Source organism: Suillus plorans (genome assembly GCF_016647745.1).
Source record: "Suillus plorans strain S12 chromosome Unknown HD556scaffold_1, whole genome shotgun sequence".
Classification (NCBI taxonomy): Eukaryota; Fungi; Basidiomycota; class Agaricomycetes; order Boletales; family Suillaceae; genus Suillus; species Suillus plorans.
In genome coordinates, this window is record NW_024537385.1 from 290,169 (window position 1) to 308,645 (window position 18,477).

At 46.0% G+C, this 18,477-nt stretch overlaps 4 protein-coding genes across 4 annotated transcripts; 2 read left to right on the top strand and 2 right to left on the bottom strand.

Annotated features, from left to right (window-relative positions):
- Positions 1-174: 174 nt before the first annotated feature.
- Positions 175-3,978, top strand: HD556DRAFT_1280610 (uncharacterized protein). The gene is made up of 9 exons (XM_041299292.1): positions 175-182; positions 242-370; positions 460-510; positions 660-1,046; positions 1,096-1,235; positions 1,289-1,629; positions 1,691-3,179; positions 3,238-3,408; positions 3,466-3,978. The coding sequence occupies exons 2-9, from the start codon at positions 333-335 to the stop codon at positions 3,495-3,497; spliced, it is 2,649 nt and encodes an 882-aa protein (XP_041167502.1). The 5' UTR covers positions 175-182; positions 242-332; the 3' UTR covers positions 3,498-3,978.
- A 1,047-nt stretch (positions 3,979-5,025) lies between these two features.
- HD556DRAFT_1452289 (uncharacterized protein) lies at positions 5,026-7,722 on the bottom strand (the record flags this gene model as incomplete). Its single annotated transcript, XM_041308068.1, has 7 exons — positions 5,026-5,776; positions 5,841-6,158; positions 6,214-6,531; positions 6,582-6,815; positions 6,860-6,924; positions 7,410-7,563; positions 7,627-7,722. The coding sequence occupies 7 exons, from the start codon at positions 7,720-7,722 to the stop codon at positions 5,030-5,032; spliced, it is 1,932 nt and encodes a 643-aa protein (XP_041167503.1). The 3' UTR covers positions 5,026-5,029.
- Positions 7,723-8,011: 289 nt separating this feature from the next.
- HD556DRAFT_1428103 (uncharacterized protein) lies at positions 8,012-11,599 on the top strand (the record flags this gene model as incomplete). The annotated part of the gene is made up of 13 exons (XM_041304683.1): positions 8,012-8,222; positions 8,269-8,780; positions 8,834-8,934; positions 9,037-9,050; positions 9,082-9,310; positions 9,360-9,489; positions 9,540-9,715; positions 9,780-9,876; positions 9,926-10,126; positions 10,404-10,647; positions 10,772-10,888; positions 10,941-11,008; positions 11,033-11,599. 13 exons carry the CDS (start codon positions 8,012-8,014, stop codon positions 11,597-11,599), a joined length of 2,667 nt encoding a protein of 888 aa, XP_041167504.1.
- Positions 11,600-14,967: 3,368 nt separating this feature from the next.
- On the bottom strand, positions 14,968-15,387 carry HD556DRAFT_1435565 (uncharacterized protein; the record flags this gene model as incomplete). The annotated part of the gene is made up of 1 exon (XM_041305451.1): positions 14,968-15,387. One exon carries the CDS (start codon positions 15,385-15,387, stop codon positions 14,968-14,970), a length of 420 nt encoding a protein of 139 aa, XP_041167505.1.
- Between the last annotated feature and the right edge of the window lie 3,090 nt (positions 15,388-18,477).

The following is an 18,477-nucleotide window of genomic DNA, read 5'->3' on the forward strand; positions in this document are numbered from 1 at the left end:
ATTTGATGACAATATAACAGGACAACATTAGCTGGGTATTATGTCATGAGTCTCATGACTCGAAATAATAATAGCTTGTACCCTCTGACTACTCACAGTATATCAAGGCAGCGTTGCGTGCTCCGGGACTGCAGCTGAAAGCTTAAAAAAGCACTGATAGAAGTTGGTGCACAGCAACAAACGTGAGATTTCAATAATTATTTTACGGAATGATTATGTCACAAACTTAAAATACTTACAGGAACGATATTTATGTCTGTTTCTGATGGCCCTGGGCCTGAGGCCTGAGGCTTAGGAGCTGCGTAACACTTCACCTTACTTTATTTCACACCATGTCGGGGAAAGTGTTGGAAGGACGAGTTCTTCAAAGGTATGCTCACCTTTACCCTCACTACTAACTAACGTGCAATGACATTGTCATGTCACGGTTACTCATCACCTTGTTGAACCTTACCGCAGAGCAAACCCAAAGACAATACAGGATAAATTTCTAGTTGGATATCAAGGATGGTGCGTTCGAGTATCTCTTTGATGCAAGCTCGTGGACCGTCCAGGTCTCATAATCACCTTTGAGCGTCTCTCGAGTGGTCCAAAGTCGCAGATGGATGATGGGACCCATTATGATATAGTGAGCCTCGTGTTCAACATTCCTTTTACAGGTTCACCTGTCCTGGAGATGGCGAACCCTTGGATCCTAACCACCATGGGTGGCTACACTGGTTTGATAAGCCGCTCCCAGACGGTGGACGCCCCAATACAGATATATGGCCAGATATATCTGATTACTCCCCATCCGAACTGTACCCTGCCACAGGTCTCAAAAACGCAGACGGAGAACAAATGTTTCTATTTTCCTCGCGCCACTCGAAGACGGTGAGGCGCCATTTCCACTGGATGGCGTTGCACGGTGTCGACGGCGCGTTCTTGCAACGATTTGCAGGCCAATGCGACATAGAGGCGGGCACAGCAATGAGGGAAATCAGAGATGAAGTGGGTGATCGTGTTCGAGAGGCTGCTGAAGCAGAGGGAAGGGTATTTGCCATCATGTGCGCATATTTGTCAACTCAGTTTGATCGATATTCATTACGTATCTAGGTATGATGTCTCGGGTGTTCACCCAGACAAGATTCAGCGGGTGCTCGAGCAAGATTGGATGCATCTCGTGCGTGATAAATGTATTCTAGACAGCCCCAATTATCTTCGCGAGAAAGGCAGCCCGGTCATCGCTCTGTGGGGTATGCGTTTAGATCCAAATCACTTTGATTGTTTAGTTCATCTTTCCCCTCAGGTTTTGGATTCAACGAAAGAAACCACTCCCCCGATGTCGTACGATCTATCACTAATTTCTTTCGTTCCTCCACACCAGGCGGTGCTTATCTTATGGCAGGTGTACCTGGACACTGGCGCACATCGACATCTGATAGTGACCCAAACCCCGAGTTCTTGCGAGTCTGGACAGAAGAGTTTGATGCATTGAGCCCTTGGACTATCGGACGTTACGGAAATGAAGAAGATGCGGAACGCTGGGGGAATGAAAAAGTCAAACCGGACTTTGATTTTTTGAAGCAAAGAGGAGATGAAGGCAAAAAAAGAGTAGATTACATACCTGTGGTACTTCCTGGAGGCAGCGTAAGTCCAGTAATGCCCGTCTATGATCATTGTCCTACTGATTATTATTTATGTTCTACAGGGTTATAACCTCTCTGGCGGCCAATGGGGACTCAACGACATAAAGCGCAACGGGGGCCGCTTTCTCTGGAAGCAAATATATGCTGCTCGACACGCAGGGGTGCGCATCATTTATGGGGCCATGTGGGATGAATATGACGAAGGAACAGCATTCATGCCCGTTGTCTCTTCTTCAAAGCAACTTCCTGTTCACCCACAGTTTAACTTTCTAGCGCTCGATGCCGATGGCTATTCGCTCCCGTCAGACTGGTATATGCGCATAACTGGTCTTGCCGCTGAATCATTACGCGGTGATCGTATGATACATGAGACATTTCCTGTCAAGGAGTTACAGGATTATTGGGCAACACGCCCCAGGTATGAAGATAAAACAGCTCACGAGGAAGAGGCGGAGCGATGGAAGGAAGCTCAACGAGCGTATCACGATTGGGCTACAAAGGAAGGAGGTGCAGCGGTGGATGAGGCTCCACCTCCATATAGGCTGGAAGATGAGCAACCGACGCACAGTCCTCGAACAAGCAGTACACCCAACGTCAGACCAGTCCCACCTGAAGCCACCAAGCCCACTCTCGGCCATTCATCCAGTGTCTCAGCCTCTTTGGTGTCCCCACCGCCTGTTCCAGCCAGGAGTCCATCGCTGACCACGAGCTCGCCATCAGCGGGCAGCCGACCTCCTGTTATTAACATGAGTTCTCGCCCTCCACCGGCTCCAATGTCAGCAAGACCGGTATATTCCTCCGATAAGGTGGATATGGACATGCGTCCCCAGCAGCTCTATCAGCGACCAGGCTCCTCGCATTCCATTGTCAGGCCATCCTCTCAAGTTTCTTTCCCTCTTCCTCCACTTGCATCTTCTAATGTGGCATATTTGGCCGATGATCTCGCCCGACAGAAAGTATCACACCATCCGTCAGAAGTTGTCTCAACACTACAGGAATCCCATGTATCAGGGATTTCTTCTTCGGTCATGCAAATGCCTTCCGTGGAGGCGAGTCTAAGGCGTCCCAGTATCTCGCCCGCAATCCCGCCAATTTCTCCGCGCCCGCCGGCTTCACAAGTACCTGTTGCATCATGGTCCCAATATCCTGGTCAACAACAGCTTCACTATGGTCCGTACAATCATCCCCCTGCCCCACCCCTCGATTTCCACCCTTCACCCTCACCCCAGGGTAGGCCTTCCGCTATAGGCGGACCAGGATACGATCGACATGATGCTAAGACGCATTCACACGCCGCCTCTTACCCCCGCGTAGAACAATTATATCCGAACACAATTCCAAATTCTGGTGTACCTCAAGAACATTACATGGCAACAGACAAGCCACCACATCCCTGCCAAACCTACCCCGCATCAAATCCACTTGCCCAAGACTACTTTCAACACCAAGTTCCCCCCGCACAACCTCCTGGTGGTTCGCATTCTCCTCGACCATACCCTCCACCTGAATGGGGAATCCCAAGCTCGCCTCCGTCCCAAGTGCACCATATTAGTGTGTATCTCCTGTTCACGGCTGCCCTCGCGTTGCTAATTCTGGTTGTTCTCACAAGGTCCTCCTACGCACCCGCAGTCTCAGAACTATTGCGCCCCGAACCAGCCGGCACCGATGTGGACAGGCAATGGTGGAGGGGGCAGGTCCAATCTCGCGGGGCGCGCACTAGACACGGTGGAGGGCATCGCGGGGAGGGATGCGAGGAGACACCTGGAGAGTCTTGCGCAGAGTGAGTTTACTCCTGAACAACGTTCTGTCATCTATTGTTGATGTGGTTTCTTTGCAGGCGGGTCGAAGCTGCTGAACAAGTTCAAATGATATTAGCTTCTTAGGAACTCACAGGAACTTTTCAGCTTTGTACTATGATTACAGATGTTTCTCGTTGGACCAAAATTGGACTTTGATTGAATGACTATTGTACTCTTGAGCGGACATTATAAGCCATAGTATATGCACTCTGTCGAGTGCAGCAACGATCCTTTGCTGGAGAAAGGTCCTCGCCATCGTGATGAATGTAAGCGATCAGTTGGCGGCTGTGGCATGACATGTATCAACACACCAACAAATACCATCTCCTGCACTCGAGAAAGTGACGAGAGGGCTCATGATTTTGATTTTGCATTAGCATCAGCAAACTACAATGTTCTGTACAGTTCTGTACAGAGCTGTACAGTGTCACAGGGCCACAGCTTGGTCCCTTCTGTACAGAACCTCCCAGTGCCACAGCTCCCACACACTCCTACCCAGCGGTTGTTTCGAGGGTGGGCACTGGGGGTCCCATCCTATATCTTAGTACTAGACAAACTTAGACATATTTTCCCGTCCACTAAATTTCAAACTCCATACTTCTCCCTCCACCCTCTCATCTACTGCTGGCATAAAACATATGTAAACAACACAGCCACAGGTCCATCGGTAGATTTAGTCCAGTATTTACTCAATTAAGCAACCGGTGCGAAGCAGCTCAAGTATGACACACCTCGCTGCCAGTGTTCACTCAGACAGTGAGATATGTCATAAAACCCTATTGATTTAATATACTGTAAGAAAATACATTGTGCAATCCTACACATCAGGAAAACATCCGGATGCTTAAATCACTCTTAAAGTGCCTTATTTAGCTTATTTACAACTTTAAACAAACTATTTCATTGCTTGAAATAAGACCATAAAGTAGGTCTATCTCCTTAAAATAAGGCCAAATGACATTTAAGGCGAGTAAGCAGCATAAAAGAATACTATTAGGACATCGTAAATAGAACATAAGCCTAAAATAAGGAGATGCACGAGTTTAAGGGAGAGGTATATATCGCGTCTGTGTCATGCGATAGCTGGTAGAAATGAGCTGGGAAAGCAGGGTATATATGCAGGTCATAGCATGCGATAGCTAGCAGAAACGAGCTGGGAAAGCAGGGTATATGCAAGTCGTCTGAGCTACCGGCCGATGTTGAATGAATGAATTCTGATAAACAAATATTAGCAGACTGTCATATCCCGCATTCCGGACCCGGACCTATCACACACATCATTTCCGGAAGTCCGGATCTGGCCGACGTCTATCTATGTCCGGATCCAACTCGCGTCTAACTTCCGCGCCTTATCCCTTTGTATGTTCCTACTCCAGTTAGACTATATCATTTTCTGTACCTCATTTCATTTCCGCCTTTATTTTCATCTGTTCTAATCTCCGGGTTCATTTACTATTTTCTGATAGACTAGCGTTTGACTTTTCTATACGCTCTGTCCACAGCTTTGTATAGCTTCAGACTGCGTGTCTCTGTTCTCCGATAAGTCCTTAGTAGTATATAAACCCTGTAGAATCTATGTACATCCTTAGTTCGAATATCATCTTAGACTCTGCTCATTCCCTCCTCCGTCCGACTTGAGTTTCTCTCTCGTCGACCTCCGCTCGTCTTAGGATCGATTCCTATAGACTTGTCACCTCCGCCTCTACCTCTGGTAGTCCTCCGCTGTTTCCTTTCTAGTTTGGACTTCGTCCAGATTAGTCTTATCTCTTGTTCCCAAACGTCCGCCGGAATTCCCACGCATCGGACATCAGACTCTGGACATTGCCCGATGCCCTCCGGACATCGTCCGGTAACCTTCGGACATCGTTCGACAGCCCTCGGAAGTAAGGGGCACATACTCGGGTAAGGGGCGCAGCGCACGAGCTGAAGCCAAGCCCTTCGGATCCGACCTTTGAGCATGTTCTTAACACAGACGAACAAAAATACAAATAAAATAAAATTACAGATGCGCAGGCGGGCACGCTTGTTAGCAGGAGCAATCGACTGGGAGGAGTCACAACTCTCGTCCACTCCCGAACGACTCAGACAATTGTGACGTGGGTGTTTCATGTACTCTTCAGCACAAGTAAGAATCTCCTGGATACGAGAGTACGGTAAGTCCTTGACACTTTCCATGTACGCCTTAGTGTCTGTCTCCCAGTTCCCAGAGGAGAATGCCGTTCCTGTGTGGCTCATCTTGTTCGTGGCTTCATTGAGTGTTTGCAGGATCTTGTGACCCTTGCCGCCATTGTCGGAGGGGTCGCTATCAATCAGTAAATGATCTTTGACAAGGAGAAGAGCATGCTCGGCCTTTCAAGATATACTAGTTAACATTCTGCTGACAGAGCAAAAGGAAAAAAAATTGAGCACTTACTGCTGCAGCTGCAAGCACCAACACAGTCAGATATCCAGGCTTCCCAAACTGGACCAATGCATCAACCCTCACTCTCCCAGATATTGCAGTAAGGTGGGAGGCGAAAGTGCATAATATATATTCTGATAAAAATGTGCCGGGTTGCTCTTCATTTTTGGGATCTTCATATATGAAGCAGCAGTCCTGGAGTTGATACTTGGTGTATTCCTCGCGGGCTTCCTGGGTCTCATACTCAGGTGTTGAAGCAAAAAAGGCCATCAAGACGCTGACGGCGGTTGAACCAAACGCAGCACGCCACTCGTGAATCCTTTGGGACACCTGGGGATGTCTGAATCAGCCATATCTAAGTTGAGTAAAAATTAAAAATATAAACCAATTGAAATGGGAAGCCGTCGGTAAGAAATTCACAATGTCCTCGACGTGAACGTGGATACACTGCATAGTATACATCTTCAAGGGCACTCTCGAGCTCGCTCTCCGGGATGGACCATCCGTTGTTGTCATTACCCACCCAGTACATCAAAGAGGGAAGGAATACTGTGCGCCATTGACCTTGTTCAAGGACTCTGCTGGATAGGTCCGAGTTCTTCGCTTTACCTTTTCTGATCTTTGCATGGTGGTTTTCTGGGACTGCATCCTCAGGCTTGATCCGTGCATTGGTGGTCTTTGAGTCTGAGATACCAACTGACATCTATCAGAGTGTCAGGTGCTTTTCAGTCATGATCTGTTACAAATTCTTACCGAACTTGTACATCGCGTCTCAATAACCTTGGCCTTTTGATCTGTGCGTCCATTGTCATCCACCATCATTGCTGCATTGTCAATATACAGCTCATCCCCATCTTCAGCAGCCTCTGGGTCCTCAAGAAGCTCAAGTCCTTCAAGGTCAGTGTAGTCTGCTTCTTCCAAGGTTTGAAGTGAACGCTTGTCGCCCCTTGAGGCATCTCTCGGTCTCTCCATGAAATGCACCAAGTCCTGACTCAAGTAAGTACACATTCCAAACTCAAGGAGACACTGACCTGTCTCCCCTGGGCTGCTGGGGGTTCATAATGCTCTTCGTCATCAAGGTCCACATCAGACTCTGCTGCTTGGGGCGTCCTGTAGCTTCATCGACTCGTTGGCGCAGAAAGCGGCTTTCAGGTCTTGGATGCAACTCTATCCGCCCAATCAGGAATGGGGCCTTCAAGGTTTCCGAGGCCTAGACTAGCTGGCTGCTTTTGATTGGCACTTATTTTGCATGCGCAAATGAAATCAAAGTAATACAAAGTGAGTTCCATTAAAATCAGCATTGTGGTCAAAAGAAACTTATGAAGATCTGATTTTCCCATCGTTAATTGTGCCTTCAACATGTGTGTGACTGTCACTGATGGAGGTCGTGACTCCGCCGTTGGACACCTTGCGGTTAGCGGTGACACTATCACAAAAATTCAGCCTCAAGGCTTGATGTTTCCTCTTTACCAGTTGGTCAGTCTGACCATCTTCAGTAGCCTGCTTTGACTGAGCTGCTTTGCAAGTATCAATAGTTAACTATCAGGTGAGTCATTCAAGCGCTGGACTACTAGTACTTACCTGTGACAGCCTTATTTTCTAGATTAATACTGTTCTTACCACCGACGACCATGCGAGGCTTTGGTTGCGGCCGAACAAGCCTTGGAGGACCCATCGCTTGAGCATTCTGCTGGATGGCCATAGCATCTTCTACTGCTGCAATCGCAGTGCATGACTTTCATTCTGCTTCCACATGAATGTCCTTCTTAACTTGTTTTCAGTTTTTTTCAGCAGCTACCTCCTCTTTGGATTGTCGCTGCACTTTGTTTGCATCCTGGACAATCTGTCCAGGGTGCTTGTTTGCATTAGTAGGATGTGTTTGTGGACGAGACATCAGGAAACGAGTGACCAAGAAGAAAAAATGAGTGACGGGAGAGAAACGACAGACTAAGATGTTGAACTTGGTTAGTCAAACACAGTTCGGGTGAGGGTTGCTGTCCTCGCTTTCAATTTAAACTCACCCGAAACGAATAAGTTCACACAGTCCAAATCACATCGTTCACGTCAAAACCTCATTTAATTTACAATTCTTAGCACGTGGCGAAGCAAATATGCCTCGACTTCCTTGTCTCATACCTGGCTGCAAGCGTTTGTTTCGAAATAGGCTGGGTCAAACAAAACACATGCGCACTGTGCATCCGAGGCCTTTGCGCAGTCATAAGACATTTCATCAAGCAGCTCCTGCACCGCGTTCTCCAAGTCCTGTGCATCAAGACTTCGATGATGCGCATCTTCCAGACGAGAATAGAGCAGGAGAAAGCTTTATGCCGGAAGCAGATAATTCAAGTGTACAGTTGGGACCTCTATTTCGAACATTTCATCCTCATCTCACAGGTAAAAATGTGTACCATGCGCTCATTCCGATCTAACTTGTTTGTAGGACTCAAGTGTGACATCAATGGTGATTTTATCAACCAGAATGCGCCCCCAACACCCCAAACCGAAGCATTACCCACCAACTGGACCCCATATGAAAGTCATGTTGCATTTGAGACGGCTGAATTCCTCTTCACACACAATCAAATGTCTGCAGGGCAGATTGATACCCTTCTTGACCTCTGGACAGCAACACTCATCAAACATGAAGATTCCCCTCCGTTTGCCACCCACCACGACTTATATGATACCATTGACTCAACTCCACTTGGTGACATTACTTGGGAGAGTTTTTCAATGTCATATAAGGGAGTCAAGCCAGCGGACAATGTTCCACCATGGATGAAGGCTACATATGACGTATGGTTCCGTGATCCGCGTCTTCTCATCCACAACATGCTCACCAATCCTGATTTCGATGGCGAGATAGAATATACCCCATACTGGGACTACAATGACAATGATAAATGTTGTTTCAAAAAAAATTTCTTGGGTAATTGGACTTGGATGCAAGCAGTACGCTCATATATTTCTCCCTTTCTTCAAGCTAACGATACATCACAATATAGGACAAAATCGCTGAAGATCCAGAGATGCATGGATCAACCTTTGTGCCTCTGATTGTCAGAAGCGACAAGACTACGGTATCAGTGGCTACAGGACATACTGAGTACCATCCGCTCTACCTCTCTATTGGAAACATCTTCAACAATGTTTGACGTGCACACCACAATGGTGTGGTATTGGTAGGATTTCTGGCTATTCCAATAAGTGAGTTAACATATTGTTCATTGTTTTAATCACTCATTTGTCATAGCCACGAAAGAACATGCAGATGACATTGACTTTCGTAACTTCCGCCGGCAATTATTTTACTCCTCGCTTGCAAATATATTCAAGTCCTTAAAGAAATACATGATGACCCCCGATATTGTACGCTGTCCTGACAGCCATTATCGACGAGTTATATATGGGTTAGGACCGTATATAGCTGATTATCCAGAACAAGTCTTACTTTCGGGTATTGTTACAGGGTGGTGTCCGAAGTACATGCCTTCTAATGTCTTTTATTGACTTACACTGACATTGTTCAAGGTGTTTGAATGATCGCAGAAATCTTGATGGCAATGGATTACTCCGGTGCAGAGAGCACACCAACTTACTGGTTCAAGAACTCCAGCACAAACAGTTGTGGTATGAGTACGGTATTGTTGGAGACGTTGTGGTATGTTCTTGTTCATTTTCAGCCATGTTGATTTCTCATTTGTTTTCCAGCCGTTCACAAATGATTTTGCTCGTGCAGATATACATGAGCTTCTTTCTCCCGACCTCCTACACCAAATCATCAAAGGGACCTTCAAGGATCACCTTGTTGATTGGGTGGGAGAATACTTAGAGCGTGTGCATGGTTGTTCATGCGCAGCAGAGATTCAGGATGATATCAATCGAAGGTAAGTGACTTTTTGTTTCAATTTTCGTTACTTCTACATGCTAGTGCTTACAATCCTCCAACAGGATAGCTGCAGTTGCCCCTTTTGCAGGTCTGCAGCACTTTCCAGAAGGGCGTGGATTTGCCCAGTGGACCGGTGATGATTCCAAAGCTCTGATGAAGGTACATTGCTGTTTAAAAAAAATCTGTGCGCTAACACTACTAATACTAGGTCTATCTACCTGCCATCAAGGGCCATGTCCCTCAGGATATCATACACACATTCAGTGCCTTCCTTGACTTCTGCTATATCGTCCGACGTGAGGCACTGACAGAGGATGATCTTGTACAGCTTGAAGATGCCCTCCACCACTTCCACCAGTATTGTGAGGTGTTCAAGATGACAGGAGTTAGACTCACCTTCTCGCTGAAGGTACAACAATTCAGAGAGTGAGTCTGAACAATGTTGGGTCTTGCAGAACCTAGCTGCTATTCGACCCTAAAGGGTTTCTGGACCAGGCTCAAGGCTCAGAGGAGAGGAAATATCATGAAAACTTGCTGAGTACTCTGACTCCTACTGGTAACTGGTGAAAAGATAACTTGCTTATGTAAGCTACAAAAGTGCCAACATAAGGTAAGGTAAAAACAGTCTCTACAAGCCCAGCCAGAAATGAATCCCTACATCGCTTCCACACCAACACTCTTTACAGCATTACTCTTGTACGATCCGGCTCTTTGGAGCACCCAATGGTCTTTGCTCATCCATAACGGAGTCAAAGCACATCAAGGCTGTCAAAGAGCCCTGGCGCTGTTCTAGCCGCTACAAGGCACTAGGCCAAATGCTAATGACAAACCAATGTCTCGACAAAATTGCTGCTGCACGGAGCGACTTCGAGGCTTGTAATATGCTCCATGGATCATGTGTATCTGATGCTTTACAGGCGCTAAAAACCCGTATGTCTTTAGAAATTCTATCTAAGTCTTCTAATATCATAGTATACAGGTCATCCTCAGTCTCTCAGTGACGATGACAACGACAACAATGACAACATTTTCGCAGTTGCAAACGCACCTCAAGAGCTTCCCAACCGTTTACATGTCAATGAACCACAACACCAGACCATCGAGGGAGAAGCAGCTGAGATTATTGATGGACCCGCCGCCAAAGCTCATGTAGAGCTTGCTGCAAAGCCAGGTAAGTTTTCTGTCTTCAGGTCAAACACATTGAATTTGTTGAACTTTTGTAGTATTAGGCGGTGCATGTGATATCCCTGCACTCACACTCAAACTAGGGCTTCCAAGCTTGCCTACTATGGTCAAATGATTCCTTCACGACCAGCTTCACATCGAGGACCCTGAGCCTCCCGCATCCGATCCTGCTATGGCACCAACATTTCTGGGCCGTATTTCAGTTTTTAGCTCGGCGGCTGCATCATTCTATGCCCCTAGTGACCTCAGCGGCACTGGAGGCATGCGACACGAGCATATTCGTGCAACAACCTCATGGCGAGGTGGTCCTGCTCGGAATGATTGTGTCTTCGTTAGTATGAATGATGAGTTCAGTTGTGGCTTGGATGGACTTGCTGTCACAAGAGTATTGTGCTTTTTTAGCTTCAAGTACTGGACAGAGTACTTGCAATGTGCCATCATTCGGTGGTTCTCATATATCACTGACAGTCGGGATCCTGACACTGGGATGTACATTGTTGCACCATCAACCAATGATGATGGCACACCAGATGTCTCAATTATTCATATCGATTGTATATTTTGCGCAGCCCATCTGATTCCTCTCTATGGCACTAATTTTCTACCTCGTGAAATCACCCTTCATGACAGCTATGACGTGTTTCATGCCTTCTACATCAACAAGTATGCTGACCACCATGCATTCGAAGTAGCATGAAAGGCAGGTCTGTCGCCATCTTTTGTCCTCCTCACAGTCTGATTATTTACTAGGACTATCTACACCCTGCAGCATCATCACCTGGCCTCACCCACCCAATTCATTGCGCACGCACTTCACCAGACAAAGCTTCATTCTTCTGTAACTCCTCATTGCCCCCATTTCATCGTGTACGCACTTCACCGGACAAAGCTTCATTCTTCTGTAACTCCTCTTGTCGTCCCCATTTCATCGTGCACGCACTTCACCGGACAAAGCTTCATTCTTCTGTAACTCCTCGTTGCCCCCATCTCATCGCATACGCACTTCACCGGACAAAGCTTCATTCTTCTGTAACTCACGGGTAGCGGACATATAATCTCAAGGTTTACATTTATTTTATACAGTGGTATAAGACTAATGGCACAAACTTAGAGTCAGCAAGACAAGACTATCAAAATAATTGGTAAGTTCTCGTCAAATATGAGAGATTCTAGCACTCACTGTGGTCTACAGCCACCCTACACTCGAACGACGTGTTCCGTCTCGATTCCCATGCCATATCCACCTCTTCACCTTCTCCCAGACCCCGAGCAAACCCTCCATCCCTTCCGCTCTCGCCTCTGTTTCTTCTGCAATCACTGCAGCCCTGATCGCTGCCTCTGCCTGAACCGTCATGTCTCCCCACTGATGTCTCCTCCCTCGACTGCCATAAATGGATTTCGAAGCCATATGGTGTACTGGTTTCCCGTCAATCAACAGTTGACATCATGAGCAATAAATGTACCGTATTTTTTTGGTTGGAATGTGTGAGCTTTAGCGGCTGATCTTTCGTTGATTGTCGTGCGCTTAGTTTTTGAGTATGAGCTATAAATAAACGTAAATAACTATAAAACTTTTGTCGCGCCTTTGCTGCCTTGACTGCCTTTGCTGCCTTAGCCCTGCCCCAGTCCTTAGAAAAGTATAAAAATAGTCGCTTATGTTCCTTAGCTGCTTTAGCAATATTTTTAAGTAGTCTAAGACAAAAAAAGCATCCGGACGTTTTCCTGATGCAATTTTGACAAGCACCACACGACGTAAAGTCCATATGTCAATGTCAATGTCCCCGGAGCTCTGCTCAACACCATCCACTTCGGCTCAGTATTGTTCCTCTTCATTGTCACCAATATTGACATTTGCTGGAGTGGTTGGAGGGATGAGGGTACTCAAGTGCTGCTTCTGATATGCAGATAATAACACATTCAACAATTTCCATAGCTCCGGTGCAAGTCGCTCCATGTCATTTGCCAAATTGCCATGTCTTCAAGGTGGAAATTCTCCAGCTGCTCCATGAGTATGTTTGTGACACTGAAGTGCCAACCGTGTTGCTGCTTTGACAATTGAGCAACTGATTTCCTTAACTGCTCGGTAGATAAGTGGGACACCCATCATACAATTGAGTCTTTGAGATGTGGGTGGGTGACAGAGCTAGCCAAGACAGATTGAAAGTTGGCGGTAGGTCATTAACAGCAAATCGAGAGAAGTCGTGTTTGGTGTCCAAGAGACAGTTGACAAAATCTGAGACAGAAAGGTTGTAGTGCGAGAGTGCTTGCAGGACACCAACAACCTGATCATGCATCACGGCATTCATCATTAGAGAATTGATAAGGGTGACAATCAATAACTACTATCAATACTACTTGCCAAATTCAGTCGGTGTAGAAACAACAATACTGAGAGGAACAAATGATGCTCCTGACTGTATCTATAAATGTTGTGAGGTCGCGTGTTGCCTAGTCTGCTATACTTGAGACAACAAGTGCGTTCGACCCTAAAGGGGAAGCGAGTGCAGCAAGGATCTAGAAGTAGGCGCTGCTGGTTGGCTGATGCAAAGCGCGGGAAAGTGCAGGTGCGCGCAAGGTGCGGGAAAGCGAAGGTGCATGCAAGGTGCGGGGAGCGCGCACGCACGTGAGCGGAAATGAGAGAGTAAGATTGAGTTTGCTTAAGTGGTGATATGATGCAAGACCAGAGATGTGAGTGCGAGGTGCCAAGGAATAGATTGCAACTATATTCTGCTAGGTAGTAAGTGGGTAAGTGGGAGGTAAAGTGGAAAGTGAGTTAGGTGAGTAATATTATGTACTGTTGGTGCTTATATACGGCACCTAAGCGCTGTCATGCGGAGCCGAAGCACTACCAAGTGAGGTATGTAAAGATATATGTAAGTAAGGGTCCATGATAAGAATAAAGGTGGTATGATATGCAAATAAGGGCAAATGGAAATACATGCACTAGAGAACTTGGTGGACAGTGGATGGATGCTTCTGGATGGTGGGCGCTATAGGGCGCTCAAGTGCGGGAAAGCGCGCGTGCATATACGTCGTGAAGCACGGGAAGTGTGCGCGCATGTTGCGCGTTGCGCGGGAAAGCTGCGCCTCATATAGGAATAGCTGCAGAAAGCATGCAGAGTGATGCTGCAAGTTTGTGCCATGTACTCCCTAGTGACAACTGCCATATGATGCAATGAGAGGCATGAGTCTCTACATCGGTCCAGTGGTGCGATGGACCTGTGGCTGCGTTGTTTACATATGTTTTATACCAGCGGTAGATGAGAGGGTGGAGGGAGAAGTGTGGAGTTTGACATTTAGTGGACGGAAAAATATGTCTAAGTTTGTCTAGTACTAAGATATAGGATGGGACCCCCACTCTTGAAACAACCACTGGGTAGGAGTGTGCAGCTCCCAGTGCCACAGAGCTCACAGTGCTACAATGTTTGTCTAGTAAATAGAACAAAAAAAAATCACACTGTTAACATTCTTAATGTATTAATGGCAGGAATTGAACTTGAGACTTCAGAAAGCTCAGCAACAACATCAACACACATTTACCACTACACTATTGTTTCTTTGGTTTTACTCACTCACAATAACACATATACCAATTATTCTCGACCCTCAATATTGTGAAATATAGAATTAAACCTCATTTCAACTTCAAAATTCATCATAACTTATTGAAATATACAGATAAATTAAATCTCATTGCAACATGTTTTTGACTGGAGAAAGTTTAGTCAAATTTCAATAAGCTTTGATTAATACTGAGGCTTAGTGTCAATGTTGAACTAGATACAGTGTACAACCACTGGTTGACACACCAAGTGTTAACCTTCCTCCTGTACACCACACACCTTCAAAATAATAATTTCTAAGCGCTGGAATGGTGGTAAGTACTGTAATATACATGATTGGTGGATTATAATTTTAATAATCAACAATGATAATATATGAGAGTGTAGTTGAGCTATGTCGAATGAAACTTGTCGTTGACACACCCGTGACAAGCATGACACGTCACTGTGATAACACTGATCATGCGCATCTGAATCAGTGTCTACTTTGACACACATCTCTCTAGCTCTCAAACTCTTCTCCTGAATCCTCAGACTCTGTTTCATCATCCTGTGCCATATCCCCAAGGGTAACAGCAGAACCTGATGCCACTGGAATCTCTGTGGGGCCTGGTGCATGTTTTGGCTTCAGTGGTCTCACTGGCTTCTTTGGCCAGTTCTTTTTCAGCACATTCTTGGCTGCTAACTCCTTGCATACTGCCACCCACTTTGCCACATCCTCGACATGTTTCTCCTGCAGTTTACACCACTCTGCTTCGATGGATGCCTTTTCTGACCTTTTTGCAGCTCGCGAGGCCTTCTGCTTATCTTTCTCGGCCTCCTTTCCTTGTTGTTTGTGCTCGACATGCTCTAGCTCTTGTGTAAATGCTTCGTCGGTCAAGTGACATCCTTTTCCCTCTGGAAAAAGCTTTTTCCAGTCCATTTTCTTCTTCGTCTCTCATACATACAATGATTGGCTTTGCTTTGCGCACAATAAGCCCTGCACAATAAGCTGAGTATGTGCACCCTCAATAATGAGGTCCTGGCTTTGCAGGTGGGTTTTTGCATTGCTGAGGCTATTTTGCAGGTCTTCTGTGTACCCCTTGAGTTTGATCCGCAACATTGTCAATGGCTTTGCATGCAGCAATGTCCAATTCAGTGCGGGAATCTTTGGTGGCACCTCAAGAACAGGTTGTGCAATTTGATGTGCAGATGTGACAGGATCTTTTGATACTAGAAAGCTCCCCAAAGCTGTACATGAAATTGCAGCATTCATGAGTCACATGCACTTAGATGGTGTGTATAGGTCTGGATTGATATCAGGGTCAATAGGATGACATGGTGACCTTGCTCCATGAGATGTCAAAGTATGTGTACTTGGTGAAGTGTCAAATGATGTAGGTTTATGGTATCGAAATGTTGCCATTACAGCACGAACAGGACTTGAATGTTGTAATGGGAAGGCACCTTTGACCGATGTGGCCTCACTGGGTTTCATCTGCCCTGCTGTGATGACGTCCCTGTTAAATGGGTATATTCCGGTAGCTGAAAATGCTGCCTTGATCAATGTGGGTGTGAACACCTTCAAAAAAGCATTTCCAAAGACTTCGATGAAGCTTCCTTTGTCAACCTTTTGTTGATATTTCTTCTCAAAGCTATTCACTTCGTATTTCCAGGTCTCCTTAAACCATGCAAAGCAGACAACATCAAGGCCTTGGAGTGCATGTGTACAATGAGGTGGGTAACCAAGAATTTCGATGCTGTTCTCTTGGGCATAACAAAGAAAGGCAGGTGTGTAATGAGAACTGTGACCGTCGACAATCAAGATTTGGTGTGTGCAAGGAATGATAGCTAGATGAGAAGGGGTGAAATGGGGAGAAAGGGGGAAGTGGGGTAAAACTCAAATAGACCTCTGGACGCGAGTATAGATTCGGCCCAAGGGGATTGCTACTGAGAATGATTCCTCTAAGTAAAAAGTGTGAGGGGAAACATAAAAACTAGTAAGGGTGACTGAGACTAAAGAGAATACAAAAGCCAAAGCTGAAGTGATGCGAGCGTGAGCGAGCCACTAAAAATGCGATGCAATATATGCATAGGCGGAGTGCCAATAAGATGCAATGTGATGCGAGCGCAAGCAGCCGCGATGTGACAAAACGCGGAAGCGCGCAGTTAAGCCAAAGACGAGATGTGAAAGAGGTACTGAAAACACGAGGGCGGGGCTGAGCGATGACAAGCGCCAAGAGTGTTGGATATTTTAGACACGTGAACACAAGACAATTGCCGCCGACAGAAGTGCGCATGCGAGAGAGTACTGAAGATTTTAGATTCTTAGTCAAGACTTGTAGTTTTGCATGTAAATGGGTGATGAATTCTGATGGGAGAGGGAAGTTACATGAAAATTCTCAGTATCTGATATATGTATGCACACCAAAGTGATATTCGGAACCGGGTAGGAAGCGAGATGTATGTAAGTAGGGTCCATGACACATTTAATGAAAATATAAATGGAATAGCTTGGGAATTGTTGTTAGTCTAGTGTAAATCAAGTAATATATGCACCAATGAACCGGCAGAGGATATGGATAGGACAGACGGAGGACGCGCAACAGATCCGAAGAGAAGCCGATGCTAGCCAAAGCACGCGCAAGAGCCGCGGCCGTCGGCTGACGATGAAAGACTTGCGTGCTATACCAAGGCCTATACGAGGCCACAAAGACCATAGGTCTTACATCAGGTGCGGCCACCTGCCTTTTATTTGGTCTTAGCATCAAAGTCATTGCACAGCCACTGTAATGCTAACTCACCATCTGTCCATCCATTTGGAGACACTGCAATCCTATCAAGTGGTGAGCTGTGTGTCAAGGTTTGAATGGGGAGGTGGCTCACAAAGCTTTCAAAACATTATTGTCACCCCACTTCTTCAAGATGTTCTTGCCCTTAAAAATGACTGTTGGTGGGAGTGCAGTCCCATCTGCACAGATCATGACAATGGAGGTGACATTTTCACAATCCGCTCCACCTTGTTTATGTTGTGTCTTTGTGCCTCTCCTTCCGACAACATGGTGAGTGCCCTGGTCACCTGGTGTGTTACCTGTCTCATCCATTGCGTATATATCCTCCTTCAGAATAGGTTGTCCATCCTTGCCTACAATGCCATGCTTCTCCACAAGGTTAAACCAATGCTTGACTGTGGCTGGGTTTAGTGCCTGGGCCCTCTGTGTATCAAGTGGCTTGCTCCAATGGGTCTGTAGCTCGTCATTGTGCCTTGTGAGGAAGCACTGACACCAATTAATTCCAACAGGCTCAAATTCATCACCGAGACGAGACCAGAGGATTTCATTTGCAGCACTTTTGATGATGTTGTGTGTCAGAGAGATGCCATGGTCTGCAGATTGAATGGCAAAGTCAACAATTACTTGTTCTTCAGCTTCATGTTAGCTTTTTTTTGTAGCATTAAAGTCTGAAATTGACGGCTTATTGTGATAACATCTTGAGAGTGTCTTGAATGGAACACCATACTGCTGTGCAATGGGCCACAATCCCTTTCGATCTTTCTCTGGTTTGGCCTGCTCTGCAATATATGCCGCTAATGCATCTGCCATAGACAAGGCAGCAGTACAGCACTTGTCTCGCTTCTTCGCAGTATTGGATTTTGCGTGATTGACCATTTTAACAAGAATGGATGGAAATGACGCAGCTGGGAAGAGCACGTTCATCATTTACGCGTTGTACACAATTGACGTGTTTTTAAGTTCCCATGCCCCTGAGTACCTTTGCTGTGTCACACTCCAGTGGCCTCCACATAATCTTCATTCAGACTTAGTGAAATATCAATCATTTGTTGCAAATTGTGGTCTATACATTGATGAACATGTCTACCTACATGCTGATGTATTTTTGCAGCAATATAACAACCTATATTGCCCAGCAGATGGACATCAAAAAGTTGATGCTCCATTTTGAGCCACATTTCAGCAAGAATTTGTGCATGTATGAAACACAGCTCAGTGAGATTGCCCAAGTTTTTTTCTAT

Coding starts and splice junctions, on each gene's coding strand:
- HD556DRAFT_1280610 (XM_041299292.1), top strand. CDS start 333: ATGTCGGGGAAAGTGTTGGAAGGACGAGTTCTTCAAAG. Junction 511..659: donor CTAGTTGGATATCAAGGATG/GTGCGTTCGAGT, acceptor TTCCTTTTACAG/GTTCACCTGTCCTGGAGATG. Junction 3,409..3,465: donor CCTGGAGAGTCTTGCGCAGA/GTGAGTTTACTC, acceptor GTTTCTTTGCAG/GCGGGTCGAAGCTGCTGAAC.